Here is a 19,382-nt window from a genome sequence, read left to right as displayed (position 1 = left end):
GGGCCAACAGAAAAAGAGGAAGCTTTGATTTTATTATCAAAAATGAGCACAGGGAAGGCGTGCAAGGGGTGAACAGTCAGAAAGAGGCAGCTCAGGAAGACGTGAGCGGACCACCTGAGCTCTGAAGGAAAATCACTGAACAAGGAAAAGCTGGTCCCAAACTTAAATTGGTTCAATTCTCCTATTACATTAAATACACCCACACAAAGAAAATCAACGATTGCTGAGGAAGAACCATGGCTGGGGCACTAGGTCATCACAGTTATGGATTTGGGGGGAACACTTGTAAGTTTGATAAAACTGCATGGCTGTTCCTGACACCTAAGGCAGATGACAATTTATTCCCAGTGGAAAAGACAAGATGGCACAAAAAAGATTTCTTTCCTTCATGAAAATGAGTGTAATAAATTCAGACATAGCTGAATTCACTGCCTTCATCCTGAAGTAGTCCTAATGCTGCTGCAGGATGTGAGGCTGTACTTTAGGGCCATCTCACAAATGTTAACAAATTGAGAAGAGCGTTTGGGAGTAACTGGCTGTTGCCCCAGATGGCAAATGCCCAGAAAGCCAGGGACGCAGCCCAGCACCTGTCTGCATGCCACAGCAGCAGGCCAGGTGTTCACTCTTTGCCTTATGGATTACTTCACTTGTTTAAAACAAAGACACCCACTTCCAAAGTGCCGTACAAATCTTTCTGAGCGAAGACATAACACAGGACAGCAATCTCCCACTCAATGAGCAGGAGGGAGCTCAGGGGCACACACACTGCTCCACAGTGACCTGGGCAACCCTGGCTCAGAGGGGCCCCTAAAAGCCCCTGTCCTCGAAGAGGTCATGGCCATCACTTCAGGTTCTCCCCCAGCTGTCCCTGCACCCTTCAGCCATCCCACCACACACCTACCATGAGAGGCACTGTACTCAGGGGCCCGCCGAGTCAGGTTATGCAGCGCTTTCGCTGACAGCTCTCGGATGACCCTGGAGCAGGGAGGAAGGGGAGGAGAAAAGTGTTGGTGCAACCCTGGTTGTAACTAACGAGAAAAAGAGAATTTACCAAAATAACACTCTTGAAACAGGACAGCTGGACACAGACGGTTCAACTTGACTCGTATAAATACACCCCCTTCTTGGTCTATTCAAGATGGGCAAAACATTGCCTTCAACCTCCCATGAGGTGTTCAGGAACATGTGTTAGATTGAACCACAAGAAACTGTCATTGTGAAGATCAGAAGAGTTGAAAATGAAACATTTCACGACTCAACCTCATAAATGTGAAGCACATTTCATATTGCCGTATTTTCAATCCAGACCACACGTCTATAGAGGGCACGGGACCTCAGAGCACGGCTGCAGGCCTCATGCAGGGAGGTCCAGGGTCCCTCCTCCAGAGGAAGCCAGAGGAAGACCGTGTGGGGTCAGAGTGCTGACAGCACCCCACAGAGCTGACTCCCTACAGGCACGAGATGGAATAATAAGTCGGCATTAAATTAAAATAAAAATTAGGATAGCTGTATAACACAGAAACATGATAAAACTATTAGGTGGAAACATGCAAAAGGAGCGTATCTGTATTTCAATTACTAAAAAGTCCACACAAATAAGCACTGGAATGACACATGGGAAGATGGCAGGTGCTGTGGTTGGGGTCTCTCACTTCTGCCCAAGGTGACCCCACAGTACTCTCCCAGGGCTCCTCGGCGACCACCAGGCTCTGCCAAGGGGCATTTTCTACACTCAAGGTGAGTTCCCTGAGGCCAGGGATGCCCATGCCATCACACACTCCCTGGACGCTGACAGAAAACACCGTGACGTCTCAGTGGTCTCTGCCCAGCCCTGCAGAGCTCTGCCCCTCCTGGCCAAGCCAGGAGGTTGAGTGACACTCATCTTTCCCAATAGTGCCACTGGGAGCACAAGCTTTATTTATTTAAAAACAGTGTTTTTACCCTTACGTAAAATTACATTGTGTAAATATATCCAGAATCAGCAAACCTTAAAAATGAAAGCAAAGACAGCCTAGCACCACCTCCTGAAGGCTGAGAAAGGGGTGCTGCTGGAACACACTATGGAAGGCCCCTGTCTCTCAAGAGCCTGGTTATGTACCAGAAAACTGGAGAGACCCTCTCTACATTTTTACTGGCACCCTCTTTGATATAATCCAAGCCCAAGACAGAAATATCTGCCCTTCTGAAAAACCATAAAAATAACAGGGTCATGATCACACTTTGTAAATTCTGAACTATTAGAAAGTCTTAGCTGCTTTATTACGAGGACCTTTGGGCCTGGCTGGACTTAGGAACAGACAAGACTTTTTGGTCTAAGTGACTCTGTGCATCCTGAAAACTTTCCAATTTTCAAAGTTTGCCCTAGAAAGACTTACACAAAAGTAACTTTTACAATGAAATTAATAGCAAAAGATTTCATGGGAACAAATAGAAAAGGGGCCTCCTTTTGTAAGGCTCCAAGCTAAGAACATTCTGTACATTTCAACACTGTTACCTAAAGAAAAAATAAAAGCAATAAAAAAATGGGACAGAGACCTGAAATATTTAGTATCTGGCTCTCTAAAGAAAACTCTTGCCAATCCCTAGGCCACAATAGTATATCATACTTTAAGTCAAGAAACGTAACATAAGACAAAGAAGGACATTTCATAAAGATAAAGGATCAACACAGAAAGATAAAAATATTATAAATCTATACGTATGTAACAAAGAGCCCCACCTGAAATACATGAAGAAAAACATGACAAAACTTTAAGAAGAAAGGGACAATTTTTTAAGTTAGAGATTTCAACAGCCCCCTCTTCAGGTGATAGACTAGTAGGCAGAAAATGAACAAGAGCATTCATTAGTATCTGCTAGAACCAACTTCACCTAACATTTTTAAAACCCCATGCCCAGTGAATGCAGAATAAACATGACTTTCAAGCACATAAGTAACATTCACCAAAACTCATCCAAGGATGGGCTTGTGATGGTTAAGTTCTAGTGTCACCTGGACTGGGCTGTGGTGTCCAGTAGTCTGGTCAAGTAAGCACTGGCCTGAAGGTGAGGGTTTTTCATGGATTTAAATCATTATCCAGTTGATCACATCTACAATCAACAAAGGAAATTACCTCTGGCAATGAGAGAATTCTCCCCCAATCAGTTGAAAAGGCTTTAAAGGGCGAACTGAAGAGTTCAGCTGTCAGAAAGAACTATCTCTACTTCAGCCAGCCAGTTTCTCCTGGGGAATTCATGGAAACCGTCACTGGAGTTCCCGGGTTGCAGTCTGCCGTACAGGATTTGGACTTGCCCATTCCCAGTCTCATGAACCAATTCCAACAAGTCTCATAATATTTACAAACACACACACACACACACACTCCTGGAGATTCTACTTCTCTAGAAAACCCTGACCCTAATAAAGGCCACAAACCAAATCTCAATGAATTTAAAGAGACTGAAAATATATAAAATATGTTCTCTGATTACCAGGGAAATAAATAAGATATCCAAAATCAAAGGAAATCTAGAGAAACCAGAAATATTTAGAAGTTAAACACACCTTTAACTAACCCATGGGTCAAAGAAGAAATAAGGAAAATTATTTTGAACTGGATAAATATATCAATATATCAAAATTTATAGTACGCAGCTACAACAGGGCTTAGAGAGACATCTATTGCTTTATACAACTATCAAATAAGAAGAAATGTCTCAAATCAAGAATCAAAGCTTTCATCTTAAGAAATAATAAAAGAAGAAAAAATAAACTAAAATCACAAAGAAGAAGTGAAATAATATGTATCAGAGAAGAAATAAAAAGCAATAGAAGAAAATCAATGAAATGAAAAGCTAGTTCCCTCAGGGGGAAAAAATCAACAAAACTGACCAACTCTAAACTGGTAAAGAATATAAGAGAAAAAACACAAAATACCAAACTCAGAAATGTAAGAGAGGATATCACTACTGAACCTACAAATAATGAAAAGTTCTCTAAGGGATACCATAAAGAACTCTAGGCTAACAAATCACACACTGAGATGAAATGGACAAAATCCTAGAAAGACATGAACTACCAAAACTGACTGTTCTAGTTTGCTAGCTGCCAGAATGCAATATACCAGAAACAGAACGGCTTTTAAAAGGGGAAGTTTAATAGGTCACAAGTTAACAGTTTTTAGGCCATGGAAATTCCCAATTAAAGCAAGTCTATAAAAATGTCCAATCTAAGGCATACAGGGAAAGGTACTTTGATTCAAGAAGGCCAATGAAGTTCAGGGTTTCTCTCTTAAGTGGAAAGGCACAGGGCAAACACGGTCACGGTTTCTCTCTCAGCTGGAAGGGCACATGGCGAACATAGCATCATCTGCTAGCTTCCTTTCCAGCTCCCCAGGAGGCGTTTTCCTCTTCATGTCCAAAAGTAGCTGGACTCTCTGCTTCATGGTTCTGTGGTGTTCTGTCGTGGCTCTCTTGTGGCTCTGACACTCTTCTCTGCTCTCTCTCTGAATCTCCAGCTTTCTCCAAAATGTTTCCTCTTTTATATGATTCCAGTAAAGTAATCAAGACCCACCTAGAATGGGTGGAGACACATCTCCACCTAATCCAGTCTAGCACCCACTCTGCAGTGAGTCATATCTTCATGGAGATAATCTAATTAAAGTTTCCAACCCACAGTACTGAATAGGGATTAGAAGAAACCATTGCCCTCACAAGATTGTTTCGGATTAAAACACTGCTTCTTTTTAGGGTACATAAATCCTTTCAGACCAGCACACTGACTCGAGAAGAATTAAAAATTTGAATAGAACTATAACGTGTAAAGAAATTGAATTAGTAATTAAAAATTTTTCCACAAAGAACACAACAGACCAGATTGGCATTGCTGGTGAGTTCTATCAAATATTTAAAGAAATAATGCCAATCCTTCACAAAGTCTTTCAGAAAATAAAGAAGAAACACTTCCTAACCTATTCCATGAGGCTAGAATTACCCTGACACCAAAACCAAACACAGACATAATAAGAAAAGAAAACTACAAATTAATATCCCTCAAGAACACTGGGGCAAAAATCATTACCAAAGTATTAAACCAAATTCAGCAAACTGTAAAAAGCAGTAACATCATGACCAAATAGAATTCATCTCAAGGTTGGTATAACAACTGTAAATCAATTAACATGATACACCATATCAATGCAACAAAAGATAAAAGTCACAAGATCATCTCAATAGATGAAGAGACAGCATTTGGAAAAATCTGATATCCGCTCAACCTAATGAAAGCCACCTCAGAAAACCCACAGCTACATGTAATAATGGAAGACTGGATGCTGCTCCCCTATGAATAAGAACCAGGAAAGGAAGTCTCTTCTCATCATGTCTGTTCAGTATTGTACATGGGTTCGAATCAGTATAATGAGGTAAAAATTTAGCAAGCAGTTATTAAAAAAAAAAAAAGAAAAGAAAAAGGAAAGGAAGACATTGAGATTGGAAAAGAAGAAATAAAATTGTCTTTCTTTGCAGATGACAGAATTCTAAATGCATAAAGTCCCAAGGAATCTACAGTAAAACTACCAAAACTAATATATATGGTTTCAGTATATGTTATCTTTATACTCACAACACACAATCAGAAAACAATGGCATCAAAAAGAATGAAATAGTTAAGAATAAATACAGTAAATGTGTGAGATTTGTGTAGCTGCTGCTGAAAGAAATTAAAGACTGAAATAAATGTAGAGACAATCCATATTCATGGATTGGAAGACTCAACACCATTCAGATGACAAATCTCTCAAATTGATAAATCTCCTTCAAAACTGTGAAGGGTCTGAAATTTTACCCTATTTGCAAGCCAGCCTGTCACAGTTCCATGAACAGACAGAAGATTCAAGACCCCTGGGTCAGACATGTGACCCAGGCCAGTACAGTGGCCTCAGAGTCAGCATGCTCCCTGAACTGGTGCCTCATGCCCCCCAAGACCCTCAAGGGGAGCACAGGGCCAGCGAGAGATGCCTGCACACACAGAAGAGGAGCACTGCACCCAGGAGAGTGCATGCCTGGTCTTCATCTGGGCTGAGATGCCGCGTCATCCCAAACACAACACCAAGACATAGCTGAGCCGAGAGCAGTGGAAGTCCTGCATCCTGGGCCCTGCAGGGCTGTTGGGGCTGCTCAGGGCCCTGGCCACAGTCTCCTGACAATTCCTGACAAGGCTTTTTCATAGAAATTGACAAGGTGGCCCTAAAATGGACATGGAAATTTGCAAAGGACCCAGAATAGCTAAAACGCTTTTGGAAAATGGGGGATTCATACTACCTGATCTCAACCTAAGATAAAACTGAAGCAATCGAGGCTGTGCAGTACAGGTAGAGAGAGAGAGAGGGGAATGGGACAGAGCCGAGGGCCAGGAGACACACTCTTAGGCTTGTGGGCCCCTGATTTTTGAGAAAGGCATCAAGACAATTAAATGGTAAAAGGAAGTCTTTTCAACAAAATGACACATTGACAGCTAGAAATTTGAATTAAAAAAAAAAAGAACTCAGACCCTTACCTTACGCTGTACACATGGACCACAGGCCTAAATGTAAAATGTGAAACTTTTATAAAACTTCTGGAAGGAAACATAGAAGAAAATCCATATGACCTTGGGTAAGGCAGAGTTCTTAGCCATGATACCAAAAGCACTAGATATAAAAGAAAAAATTAAAGCTTTTGCACATCATAAGACATCATCAAGAAAATGAATAGACAAGACACAGACTGGAATAAAATATTTACAAATCATGTATTTGATAAAGGATTTATAGCCACCATATATAAAGGACTCATACATGTCAATAACAAGACAACCCAACTTTTTTTTCCCAACCCATTCTTAAAATGGGCAAAAAACACAAGCAGACATCACACAGGACACAGAAGTACTTGGAAAAGCGAGCACCTCCTTCAGTAACAACAGAAGTGCAAAACAAACCACAACAACGTGCCATTTTACCCACACTAGAACGGTTATAACAAAAAAAGATTATATCTGACAAAGATGTGGAGAAATTAACAAGGTGGTCCTAAAATGGACATGGAAATTTGCAAAGGACCCAGAATAGCCAAAACATTTTTGGAAAAGAAAACACTGGAGGATTTATATTACCTGATCTAAACCTAAGATAAAACTGCAGCAATCGAGGCTGTGCAGTGCTGGCAGAGAGAGACAGAACACTCCTACATCGCTACTGGGAAGATGAAATGGATGGATGGCCATTTGGGAAAATAGCTTGGCAAGTTCATAAAATGTTAATGATAAACTTGCCATTTCTAGAAATGAGAATATATATCTCCGCACACAGACCTACACGAGTGCTCACAGCACCACTGCTCTCTACAACCCCACAATGGAAACATCCAAAACAAAAAGCCAAACTCAAAAAATAAACTACAGTGTTTCATGTAGTGAACTACTATTCATAATAAAAAGGAACAAAATACTGATACACACAACAACATAAGTGAACCTCAAAACATTATGCTAAGTGAAAGAAGCCAGACATAAAACACTACATACTTTACAATACCATTTAAATGGAATGTCCAGAAAAGGCCAATTTATAGAGACAGAAAGCAGATAAGTGGTTTCCTGAGGCAGAGGTGGCAGCAGGGATTGATGGCAAATGGGCTTAATGGAATTTGTTGGGGTATTGGAAATAGTCTAAATACTGGATTTTTGTAATGACTCCACAATGACATAATTTATTTTAAATGATTGAATGTGACATTCACACGGCATAAATTTTATGGTATGTAGCTGATATTTCAATAGGGCAGAAAACTTGAAATGATTTAGCAAAGTATTTACTTCCTGGGATAGCTATATGTGCACTGATAAAAGTTTTCTTAAAAGGATTAATAGAAAATATTTTAGGCCTGTGGGTCATTGAGTCTCTGCTCCAACTATGCAATTCTGCTACTGTGGCAAAAGCAACATGGCATGTGGGTTTCCAATAAAACTTGGTTTAAAAACTCAGGATCCTGGCCTGTGGGCCTTAGACTGCTGACCCCTGATAAGTAAACAGAAAGTAAGCTCAAAGTTTAGTTGAATGCCCTGGGCTATATATTGACAACTTTGATTCTAAATGTCTTATTGGTTTATATATTGGTAGTAAGGCAAATTAACCAGTTTCTCACAAGTTCATTTTATAAGACCTTGATCCAACTATGAATGTTTGGGGTATCACATCTGCAGTTTTGCCTCAAACATAAGAAACGTGAACTCTTCTCTGGAAGTTACAATGGAGGAAAACCTCTCAGAAGGGCACACCTTGAGCTGCTCTCAGGCCCAACACCCCCTTTCACCAAGAGAGGCCTGTCTGGATGTGCCTGTGCAAGAGACAGCTTGGTGGCACCACACAGGCAGAAAGTGATGGAGGCTTCCGAGGCCATGGTCCTCAGAGTAGCTGGGAAACATCCCCCAGTGAGTCAGAAAGAACTTTCTGCACATGACATCCATCCTAAAATTAGGGTTCTGATGTGCACCCTAATGAAACTGCTCACAGGGGTGGCGCTTACTGTCCATCAGTCCTACCGTCTGTGTGTCACGAGCCTTCCTACCAGAAAGCAAACTTGTCCTCCCAGAGGCAGTGTGAACAACAGGCAGTGCTCGGGTCCCCGTTGTGTCCTGGACTGCCTTCTCACCTTTCCCTCTGAACATACATTCAACTCTCTGTAAAATGTTAAGACTCTTTGAAACTGCACCTGTAAATGCAAATAGGTCTAGTAAAACCTGCTTGGCTGCCAGGAGATAACTGAGAAGACAATGAGCACTGCAGGGGCAGAGCAGAATGAGGAGCTGAGGCCTGTCGTCTGCTGAGGGAGATGAGGCGCCTTTTATACCCTAGGTGCCCTCTGTCCTTGAGGGCTAACTTCCTCCACTCTGCTAAGACAACAGCATTCACACGCAAATGCTTACAGCTACTGGACCTGTATGTGTGACTGCGGACTCCAGAAGTAAAACTGAAGATAAACCCTTAACCAATAACTCAGGCATGGAGCCTGGAACTTTCATTATGCCCCAGTACCTACTCTAAAATATGGCATCTGTAAAGAGAAACTTTAATCTCTCCTTTGCAAAAAACAAAAAACAAAAAACAATGAATCCATATTTGACAGAAAAGCTAATAAAATACAGCTGGTTAGAGAAACACAAACGTACCCATCCCAGTGGCTTATCTTCATGGTAACCAGATGGTCTATCATTGGCTGGGTGTACTCAGGAAAGCCGGCAACAAACACGCTGAAAAGGAAAGCACATGGTTCAGGTCAATGATAGGCAATGTTCAAACGAGGGTTCCAGCATATTCTGAGATGCTCAAACATCACAGTTTGAGGAGGACTCAGTACATTTTACTATAATTCCATGGAGCCCATGGAAGCCCAAACTCCCCAGTAACGCCTGGCTCCACAGACAAAATCCAGGGACTAGCTCAGAGCCAAGATGCATGGGGTCTACAATGTCCCCGTTAGCAACTAGCCCAGCCCACAACTCCACACGCGACACCAAAGACACACTTCCGAAGAGCAGACCCCTATATGCTTCTCTGGAATCTGAACCCCCCCCCACCCCGCAAGGTGCACACAACAACGAGGGGCTCTAGAGCAGCTGTCACCCTGGCCCCAAGGAGCCAGCTAACGAGCAGGAAGGCACAACCAAAAACAGGACATTAACAACTAACAAACAAGGACATTAAAACTGTTTTGGCACTTGTGCTTCATGTGTGCAGAAAGCTAGAGGAAAGACGTAACATGCTACATACAGACATGAAAGATCCTTTAAAGCAAGGGTGCTGGAACAATTGGATATCATCTGCAAATAAACTCAGATCCATACCTCACGACACATATAAAAATGAACTTAAAATGGATAGCAGAGGAGAAAAGTTCTGGGAAGATGGCGGAATATGATAGATTGAGTTCAACCCTGCTCCAAGGAACAGGGGGGCAACTGAGAAGGTGATTCCAAGTGTAGGCAACTTGGGAGAGTCTTCTGCACCACACAGGGTGGCCCTGGTTGCAAAAGAACTGAAGACCATCCAGGTGGTACAAACAGCCTAAGGCGGAAGCATGGAGCCCTCAGGAGTGCACAGACTGGGAGACGGGGACTAAGAAGTTAAGACAAGCCACGTTCCTTGAATGTGCTACCCTCACCAGTGCAGCCCCACAACCCGTGATTCACCCCACACCCAATGCTCCCAAAACCCATCACCCGGCCCCCCTCCCTGTGTGCCAAGAGCCCCCACCCCGCCAACCCCTCATACACGTACCTGCTCCACAACCCCACCCCAGGGACCCTGCCCCAACCCAATCCACCTCTCCTGCACAAGGGCAGTCTCCCCACATCCATCTGAGCTCTATCTCCCAGTCCCTGTCCCCTGCAGGCACTCAACAGTGCATATAGGCTATGGGCGGTTACTCCATAACCAGGCTATGCCTGCCCCGAACCCATATCAGTCATGCAACCCCACCCTGCCCCCCTGAGCTCTGCGCACATGTACATCAGCTTAAGGCCCTCCCAGATCTGCACATACACAGCCCACAGTCTGGGCAAGTGCTGCTATTAAACAAACAGGAAACAATAAATGTTGGAGAGGATGTGGAGAAGCTGGGACACTTATGCACTGCTGGTGGGAAAGTGTGATGGGGCAGCCACTATGGAAGACAGTTCGGTGGTTCCTAGGAAACTAAATATCGAGGTGCCCTATGACCCAGCAATAGCACTACTTGGTATAAACCCAGAAGAGCTGAAAGCAGTGACACAAACAGACATCTGCACACCAGTGTTCACAGCAGCATTATTCACAATCCCCAAAAGATACAGACAATCCAAATGCCCATCAACAGACAAGTGGATCAACAAAATATGTTATATACATACGATGGAATATTATGCAGCAGTAAGACAAGATGATGTACTGAAGCACATGACAAGATGGATGAGCCTTAAGGACAAAAAGGATAGATACTGTATGACTCCACTTTTATGACCATAGTAAAGGTAAAATCAGAGCCTTATAATACAGAATATAGGGGACTTAGAGATACATAGAAGCTAGAGATGGGTGAACAGTCAGCTAATGAGGTTGAACTCAAATGTAAGGGAAAAGATAGAAGTGAAGGTGGTTCTCTAGTGGGTCTATAAGCAATATTACCATATTGAAGGTGGACAAGATTGAAAGGTTATATAGACCTATGAGTTCCACTGATTAACACTAGAAATAAAAATAAGTTCCTGCAAGAACTACTTCAAACGTATGTTTTGTGAATAAATAGTTTGTTTAAATTCAGGGTACAGGGGGAAAACTGCTATTGCATGCTGGGCTATACTTAACAAGAAACATCAGCAGTACCACAGCCACAGCAGGGGTAAATAATGGAGGGAGGGAGAAGAGTTAAGAGGAGATTTAGACTTCCTATTTGGTGAGGGTGTGTTTACTTATCTTTCTCTTGGGAACAATGAAATTGTCTAAACTTGAGAGTGTTGATGGACTGTGAACTTTGGCTATTATATGTGATGTCTAATGAAGGCAGGTGACTGAAGGTTGCACTGACTGAGAATTAGATTGGGAAACGACAGTGTATACTTATGAATGAATGGGTTTTTTTGTTGTTTTTTTTAAATTTATTTATTAATTAAAAGAAATTCTGAATGAATGTTGCTATTACAAAAAGGAATGAAGTCGTGAGCCATATGAATCTATGGATCATTTGGTAAGATAAAATCAGCCAGAAACTAAAGAATAATTATTGTATGGTCTCCTTTAGAAAATACTTATAAGAAAACAGGGGACTAGTTTGTAAGATCTTGTACCAGACATGTTTATTTCTGGATTTTGAGAGGCTGTTTTATATATATCTCTAACCTGGTATTTAGAGATAAGAATGAAGCTGATTAGGTCAGGATTAAAGTAGTTCAGAACACAGGGATAAGGAAGACATTGTCTATATTTTATTCTTTGAGACCAAAGGAAGAAATGTTTATTTTGTCTGGGGACCTAAATTTTCTGTAGCACATAAACTAACTCAACCTGTCTGGATAGCTTATTTGAACAACTGAAACACCGGGAGCCCAGAACAAAAATGAGGGCCTTTAATCCTAATGCCTGGGTATTTCCTAGAATATGTGAAGCAGATATTCAAAAAGTATTGGCAAAGTCCCTTGAGGAGTGGGAGGAAAAATATGGGACTATTAAACTTTACCATGAGGGATCTCCTGATACAGTGTCAAACATCAGGGATACCCAAATCAATAGGCCAAGCCCTTGATCTTGAGGCTTACTCTTGTGAAGCTTATGTAGGTAGCAGAGAAACTGAACCTACCTATAGGTATGCCAAAGAGTTACTTCTGCAGGACCTCTTTTGTGGTTCAGATGTGGCCTCTCTCTTTCTAAGCCCAACTCTGTAAGTGAAATCATTGTCCCTCACCCCATGTGGGACATGATATCTAGGGTGAAAGTCTCCCTGGAGGTATGGGAGATGATGGTACCATGGGATTAACAACTACATCCTGACCAAATGGGGAAAAGAAGTGTAATTAATAAAGTATCAGTGGCTGACAGAGTTCAAATAGAATCAAGAGGCTACTCTGGAGGTCACTCTTACACAAGCTTCAGTTAGACATTACTATCTATTATAACTTGCCAAACCACAAACAAAACCATTCCAGCCAATCCTAAAGAACACCTACAATGTTATATAAGATTCTACAAAGGTCCCATGTACTAGGCTAACTTTCCAAAACCCTACAACTTCCAGGTGGGTCCATGGACCAGATAAGTTCTGAAACCTAGAGGGCCCAGCTTCTCCAGGACATCAGCTAGTTCCATCTCCCCACCACATACTGACAGCCCCTTCCAACATGAAACAGAATGGCCATAGCCCAAATATCCCTAAAGAGAGGGATAGAAAGATCAAAAGTGATGGTAGAGTTATACAGAGAAGGTAGAGTTTAAAAAACCAATATGATTGTTGAATCATTAAATTGGTATTTCTTTTAGTCTCCAGTATCTTAAAGCAGCTAGAAGTAAAAATCTAAAATTGTGGAATTCTAACTGTGCTGGTTTGAAAGGAAGTATGCCCCCTAGAAAAGCCATGTTTTGATCAAAATCCCATTTCATAAAGGTGGATAGTCCCTATTCAATACTGTAGGTTTGAAACTGTAGTCAGATCATCTCCCTGGATGATGTGATTTAGTCAAGAGTGGCTGTTAAACTGGATTAGGTGACGACATGTCTCCATCCATTTGGGTGGGTCTTGATTGGTTTATTGGAGTCCTATAAAAGAGGAAACGTTTTGGAGAAAGAGATTCAGAGAGAGGAGAGTGAAATGGCATATTCATGAGAAGCAGAGTCCACCAGCCAGTGACCTTTGGAGATAAAGAAGGAAAACGCCTCCCGGGGAGCTTCATGAAACAGGAAGCCAGGAGAAGAAGCTAGCAGATGATGCCGTGTTCGCCATGTGCACTTCAAGCTGAGAGAGAAGCCCTGACTATGTTTGCCATGTGCCTTCTCACTTGAGAGAGAAACCCTGAACTTCATCAGCCTTCCTGAACCAAGGTATCTTTCCCTAGATGCCTTAGATTGGACATTTCTATAGACTTGTTTTAATTGGGACATTTTCTCGGCCTTAAAACTGTAAACTACCTACTACATATTAAATTTCCTTTTAAAAAGCCATTCTGTTTCTGGTATATTGCATTCCAGTAGCTAGAAAACTAGAACAGTAATCCATACCAAACTCTGCAATCTGTTCTACAACTAATCGTGCTGTGTTTGAAATTTATTGCTTTTTTGTATATATGGTATTTTTCACAAAAAAGTCGATTGTGATGATAAAAAAAATACTTATTCCTTCTAGCCTCCTATATTCTGCAGCAGTTTAGAAGGAAAAATTTGAGAGGATCATGTAATGGCCCATGACGAATTCTGTGATCTGTCCTGTAACTTCTTGAAGAGGAGTGCTTTGAAAACTATTGCTTTTTTATTTCTTTGCTTTGTTTATATGTTATATTATACAATTAAAAAAAAACGGATAGCAGATCTAAATATAAAATGTACCATCATCAAGTTTCTAGAAGTAAACACAGGAGAATTTTTGTGATCTAAGGCAAGTAAAGATTCTCATATACAGAAAACAAATTCCATAAGAGAGAATATTGATAAATCAGGCTTCGTCAAAGTTTAAAACTTTTGTTCACCAAAACACTGTTAAGGGCAATGAAAAGATGAGCCACAGACTAGACAATATTTGCAAAGCTTATATCTGATGAAGGACTTGTACACAGATCATATGAAGAACTCTCAAAGCTCAACAACAAGAAAACAAACAACCCAATAAAAAATGTAGAAAAGATTTGGACACTTAACTAAAGATTTATAAAAAGCAAATAAGCATATAAGATGTTCTACATCATCAGTCATTACAGGAATATAAGTTAATGCCACAATGAGACACTACTGTACACCAATTAAAACAGTTAAAATTTAAAAGACTGACAATGTGAAGAGTTGGTGAAGATGTGGAGGAACTGGAACTAACTGCTTGTGAGAATGTAAAACTACTTTCAAAACACTTGGGCCATTTCTTCAAAAGACAAATACAGATCCACTATTTAATCCAGCAATTCTGTTCCTAAGTATTTTCCCAAGAGAAATGAAAGCGTGTGTCCATACAAGGATTTCTATTGAATGTTCTTACTAGCTTCATTTGTAACTGCCCAAAACTAGAAACAACCCAACCAAACACCCAGCTGCAGGTGACCAAAGAACACAATGGGGACTCCCCAGCAAAAGGAGAAGCAGACTTCTGACAACAGCCTGGATGAGTCTATGCTGAATGACAGGGGCCAGAGAGAAAGGAGGACACGCCATATGAATCCACTTACATACAATCCCAGAAAATGTCAACTAGTCATAGTGACAGAAAACAGACCGACAGGGACTGCGGACAGGTCAGACGCAGGGCACAGGGGGCCTGGGGCACAGTCACAACCTTCCGCAGCAATGCCCTAGGGTACACAGCTAAGTCTGGCCCAAAACGGTGACTGCACAAGAGTGAAGCTGCTCATGACAGTAAGAAGCAAGAAGGCAAGGTACAGACTGGGAAGAAGCATTTGGAAGGCACATACACGACAAAGGCTGTGTATCACAACAGAGATAGACAGACAGATAATAGATCAAGAGAGAGAGAGCAAAATTCAATTGAAAAGTAGCCTGAGATTTGTACAGGAACATACAAAAGAAGATACAGAAATGGCCAAGAAGCACATGAAAATACTGATGCTCAACATCAGCAGCATTAAAGAAATGCAAATAAAAACCACTGTGCTTACAAACAATTCTAGAAAATGTGACCTAATCATAGTGACAGAAAACAGACGGGCTACCTGAAGGGGGTTGTGGACAGGTCAGACACAGGCACAGGGGGCTTGGGGCACAGTCACCAACCTCACCGCAAAAACTGACAGAATCCCCACATTTGCTAAAAATTTAAGACTGACATTGCCAAGTGTTGACAAAGATATGGAATAACCGGAATGCACACATTTCTGATGGGAATGCAAAATTCTACAGTTGATTTGAAAAGCAACTTGGCTACTTCTTAAGAAATTAAGTAAACAGAAATTCCCTTTTGAGTACTTATTCAAGAGAATTGAAAATATATGCCCCACAAAGCCTTCAACATAAATGTTGATAGCAGCTCTGTTTATTAGAGCCCCAAACTCCAAACAACACCATGTAAATCCACAGGAGAACTAATAAGTAAATCGTGGCATATCCACAGCCTAGAACACAACTCAGCAATGAAAGGGTACAACCTGCCGGTATACACACAACAGAGCTGGATCTCCAAGCTGCCCCAGGGTGCAAGGAGCCAGCCCCAAAGCATGGGCTCTGCACAAGCCCATTCCATGAGGCATTCTGTACCAGGCGTTACCACTCCATGGTGCCAGAGGCCAGGGTCAGAGAAGAGGACTAACTGAAAAGGGGCACAGGGTCACTCTCTGACCTTGATTACGGAACTGTCTGCTTCAGACCTAGCAGGGGATTGAGTGTAAATTATGCCTGAGAAATAAGTTATAATTCTTGAAAATAACATGGAAGCAATAAGGAGACAGGCCTTTCTAATTATGACTCAAAGCCCGGTTTCATAAAAAAGATAAAGAATTATGAACAATTACTATACATTCAAACATAAAATTTCTGCAAGGAAAAATGTACTATAAACAAAGTCAAGTCAAACAAAACCAAAAACAAAAACTTCTGCAATCATTATCACAAACAAAAGACTAATTTCTTTAAAATAAAAATTCTTTTAAATCAATAAGAAAAACATCAATTGCCAGTAGAAAAATCATCATCAACAGTTTACAGAAAAGAAAACATATACAACTAAAATACTTGAAGTGATGCTCAACCTCGTTCATGGGAGAAATGAAAAAGAACTCTTTTGCGCCTGTCAGGTTGCCAAAAACAGAAACTCTTGCAGTGCTTGCTACAGAGATCTGGGCACAAAGCCCCTGAGAGCCCTGCATTTGGGCGTGGCTCCCACAGACAGCAGCTTCACACTTATCATCTACCAAGATTAAAGGCGCAAAAACCCTTTGACCCAGCAATTAATTCCACATTCACTAACTTACTCAGATACAAGCACGCATGCTCCTACCTCGATGTGGGGAGAGGGCGCCACTGCTCGGGTATGGGGTCTGGTCTACACTCTCCTAAGCAGGGCCAGCCAGAGTGAGTGTGCAAAACGTGTGTGAGAGAAAACACACCCTCAGCAGGCCCAGGTTTAGCAAATGTCCTTATGAAGTGCACATACAAATTACGTGTGGTCCTATAATGGCCTGGAACTTAACATATATCCTATTAGTTCTCCAAAACCTCAATGACAAGTAATAGAACTAAAATTAACTCCCAGTTATGTTACCCAAGTAAAGTGGGGAAAAGGAGGTATGGAAGATTTCCCACATGAAATACACATTCAAATGATAATGCTGAAACTGTGTGCACCCCAGAAAACCATGTTCTTAAAGCTGACCCATCCCTGTGGGTGTGACCCCATTGTAAGCAGGACCTTTGGACGAGGTTACTTCAGTGGAGGCTTGGCCGAAGTTGGATCTTAGCGCTCTTACTGGAGTCCTTTATAAATGGTATGAATACAGAGAAAAAGAGAGAAAGCCATGGAAACAAGATGCTGAAATCACCGGAACCCAGAACAGAGAGAAGATCAGCAGAAGCCGCCAGGTGCCTGGCCGTATGGCAGAGGAGTTAAGGGTGCCGGCAGCCCGTCTTTGGGAAGAAAGCGTCATCTGATAAGGCCTTGTTTAGACACTTTCTCAGCCGCCAACTGTAAGCGAATAAACTCCCATTGTTTAAACCTGACCCATTCCACGATATTTGCTCTAAACAGCCAGGGAAACTAAAACAATGACCAAAGAAAAATGAATGAAAACAGGAAAGAACCGATAAAGCACAGAAATATATGAAATATTAAGTAAAAACGGGAGGATACTATAAATAAAGTCAGTATGTTTAGTCAAAGATCCTTTCCGGGAAAGAGGCCAAATGTTACATTTTAAAGAAATTTGTCCATGCTGGTTATTGAGACATGCAATTTCTACACGGTCTGCAAAGAGGAGGTTTGGGGAACCCACTTGGGATATATGATGGTGAATAATTAAAGGTATGCTAGACAAGCTTTCGTCTTCTAACTTAAAGCAAATAAATCACTTCAAAAATCACGTCTTTCTTGTTCATATTTGTGTAACACAATTGTGTTCACATTTGTATGTGAAACAGTTCTTCAGTTATTTCAGTAAAGATAATTTGACATGATTTCTGTAGTTAGGAATTGTAAATATTTATTGCTTGACCTGATTTCTCAAATATATCTTTCTTACTCAGCTCATAAATGCATGGAGGTAACTTCGACTTGGAAAACATTTATTTATTGAAACAGAAGAAGCACAGTCACTTCTAGACCTAAGATTTCATTCCAAGGTGCTCCATACATTCCTGGTGCCCGTGGCAAGGCTGCCACAGAAGGTAGCACGTGGCTCCAGCCTGTGGCTCCCCCATGAAGCACCCTCCACACGGATGGGGCACCAACAGGACACGGGCCTCGGAGAGGCGCCCTCACCACAGAGAGCTGCGTTCACACGTCCTTAAAACCGCCCACACCTCACACAGGCGAGCAAGCAGCTAATGAAGCAGGTATGATCAACATGAAACACAAGTCTCAATAACTGTTTCCAATTCCATTTTTTAACTTTTCCTTTATATATAATACTTTCAGACATTCTAGGTTGAAAAAGAAAACAATAGGAACTGATTTTGACATTTACTAGAAAACATTCTATTCTGTGATAAGAATTAAAAGTTTACCTTATAGCCAGGAAGCAGTTGGATCTATTACCGACAGCAAAATAGTCAGCTGCAGTCAAAATGTCGATTCCGTGAGGGAACGTGCCCTGCGGGAAGAGCAAACCAGAAAAGGCGGGTGAACAGTGGCCCGGGAGTGGCAGAAGAGGCCCACGGAAGGGGACGCAGGGCACAGGGCAGGGTGCCCCCACCTGCAGGCTCCGTGTCACGTCAGATTCCGTGCCTCAGCCACAGACTGACATACATCGCTCAGAAAGATTTAGTGCTTTCAAACTCGTTCATTTCAACTTCAAAACGTCATGAGATCTTTCTCTGAACACACCTGCACACCACAAAGACATCAGGCTTGCTTCACTAGCATACCAGATACCCATCTCCTTGGCCTGTGATGGCCCTGAGGAGTCCCCTTCACAGCCACCTGGAGGACAGCAGGGCATCTAGAAGGCATATGAGGCAGAGCAGGGCCCCAAAACCCCAGAACCATGAGAAGCAATGGCAGGCAGTGAATCCAAGAGTGAGCCCGAGACAGGAGCACCCACCCACAGCCATGGGCATGGGCGAAAGGGACACACCCACACCCACAAAATGGGGGAAAGGGACACACCATGCCCACAGACACGGGGGACAGGGACATGCCCACAGACACGGGGGACAGGGACACCCCCCCCCCACAGATACGGGGGACAGGGATACGCCCACACCCGCGGACACGGGGGACAGGGACACACACACACCCACAGACACGGGGGATAGGGACACACCCACACGCATGGACACGGGCAACAGGGACACACACCCCCCACAGACACAGGGGACAGGGACACACACGCAGACACGGGGGATAGGGACACACCCACACCCATGGACACGGGTGACAGGGACATACACACCCCACAGACACAGGGGACAGGGACACACCCACAGACACGGGGGACAGGGACACCACCACACCCGCGGACACGGGCGACAGGG

General features: G+C 42.3%; 1 protein-coding gene across 3 annotated transcripts in view; it reads right to left on the bottom strand.

Annotated features, from left to right (window-relative positions):
* The window catches only part of TBCD (tubulin folding cofactor D), a 251,762-nt gene that overhangs the window by 70,768 nt on the left and 161,612 nt on the right, over positions 1 to 19,382 (bottom strand). For all 3 annotated transcript variants that reach the window (XM_077166310.1, XM_077166311.1, XM_077166312.1), the window contains 3 exons: positions 18,414 to 18,499; positions 9,188 to 9,268; positions 902 to 975 (listed from right to left, as the gene is read on the bottom strand). In XM_077166310.1, the coding sequence (XP_077022425.1) occupies positions 902 to 975; positions 9,188 to 9,268; positions 18,414 to 18,499 (241 nt within the window). The remainder of the gene's footprint in view (positions 1 to 901; positions 976 to 9,187; positions 9,269 to 18,413; positions 18,500 to 19,382) is intronic.

Source organism: Tamandua tetradactyla, chromosome 6, assembly GCF_023851605.1.
Source record: "Tamandua tetradactyla isolate mTamTet1 chromosome 6, mTamTet1.pri, whole genome shotgun sequence".
In the NCBI taxonomy this organism is placed as follows: Eukaryota; Metazoa; Chordata; class Mammalia; order Pilosa; family Myrmecophagidae; genus Tamandua; species Tamandua tetradactyla.
Note: the sequence above shows the minus strand (reverse complement) of the source record. Positions and strands in the feature narration are given on the sequence as shown.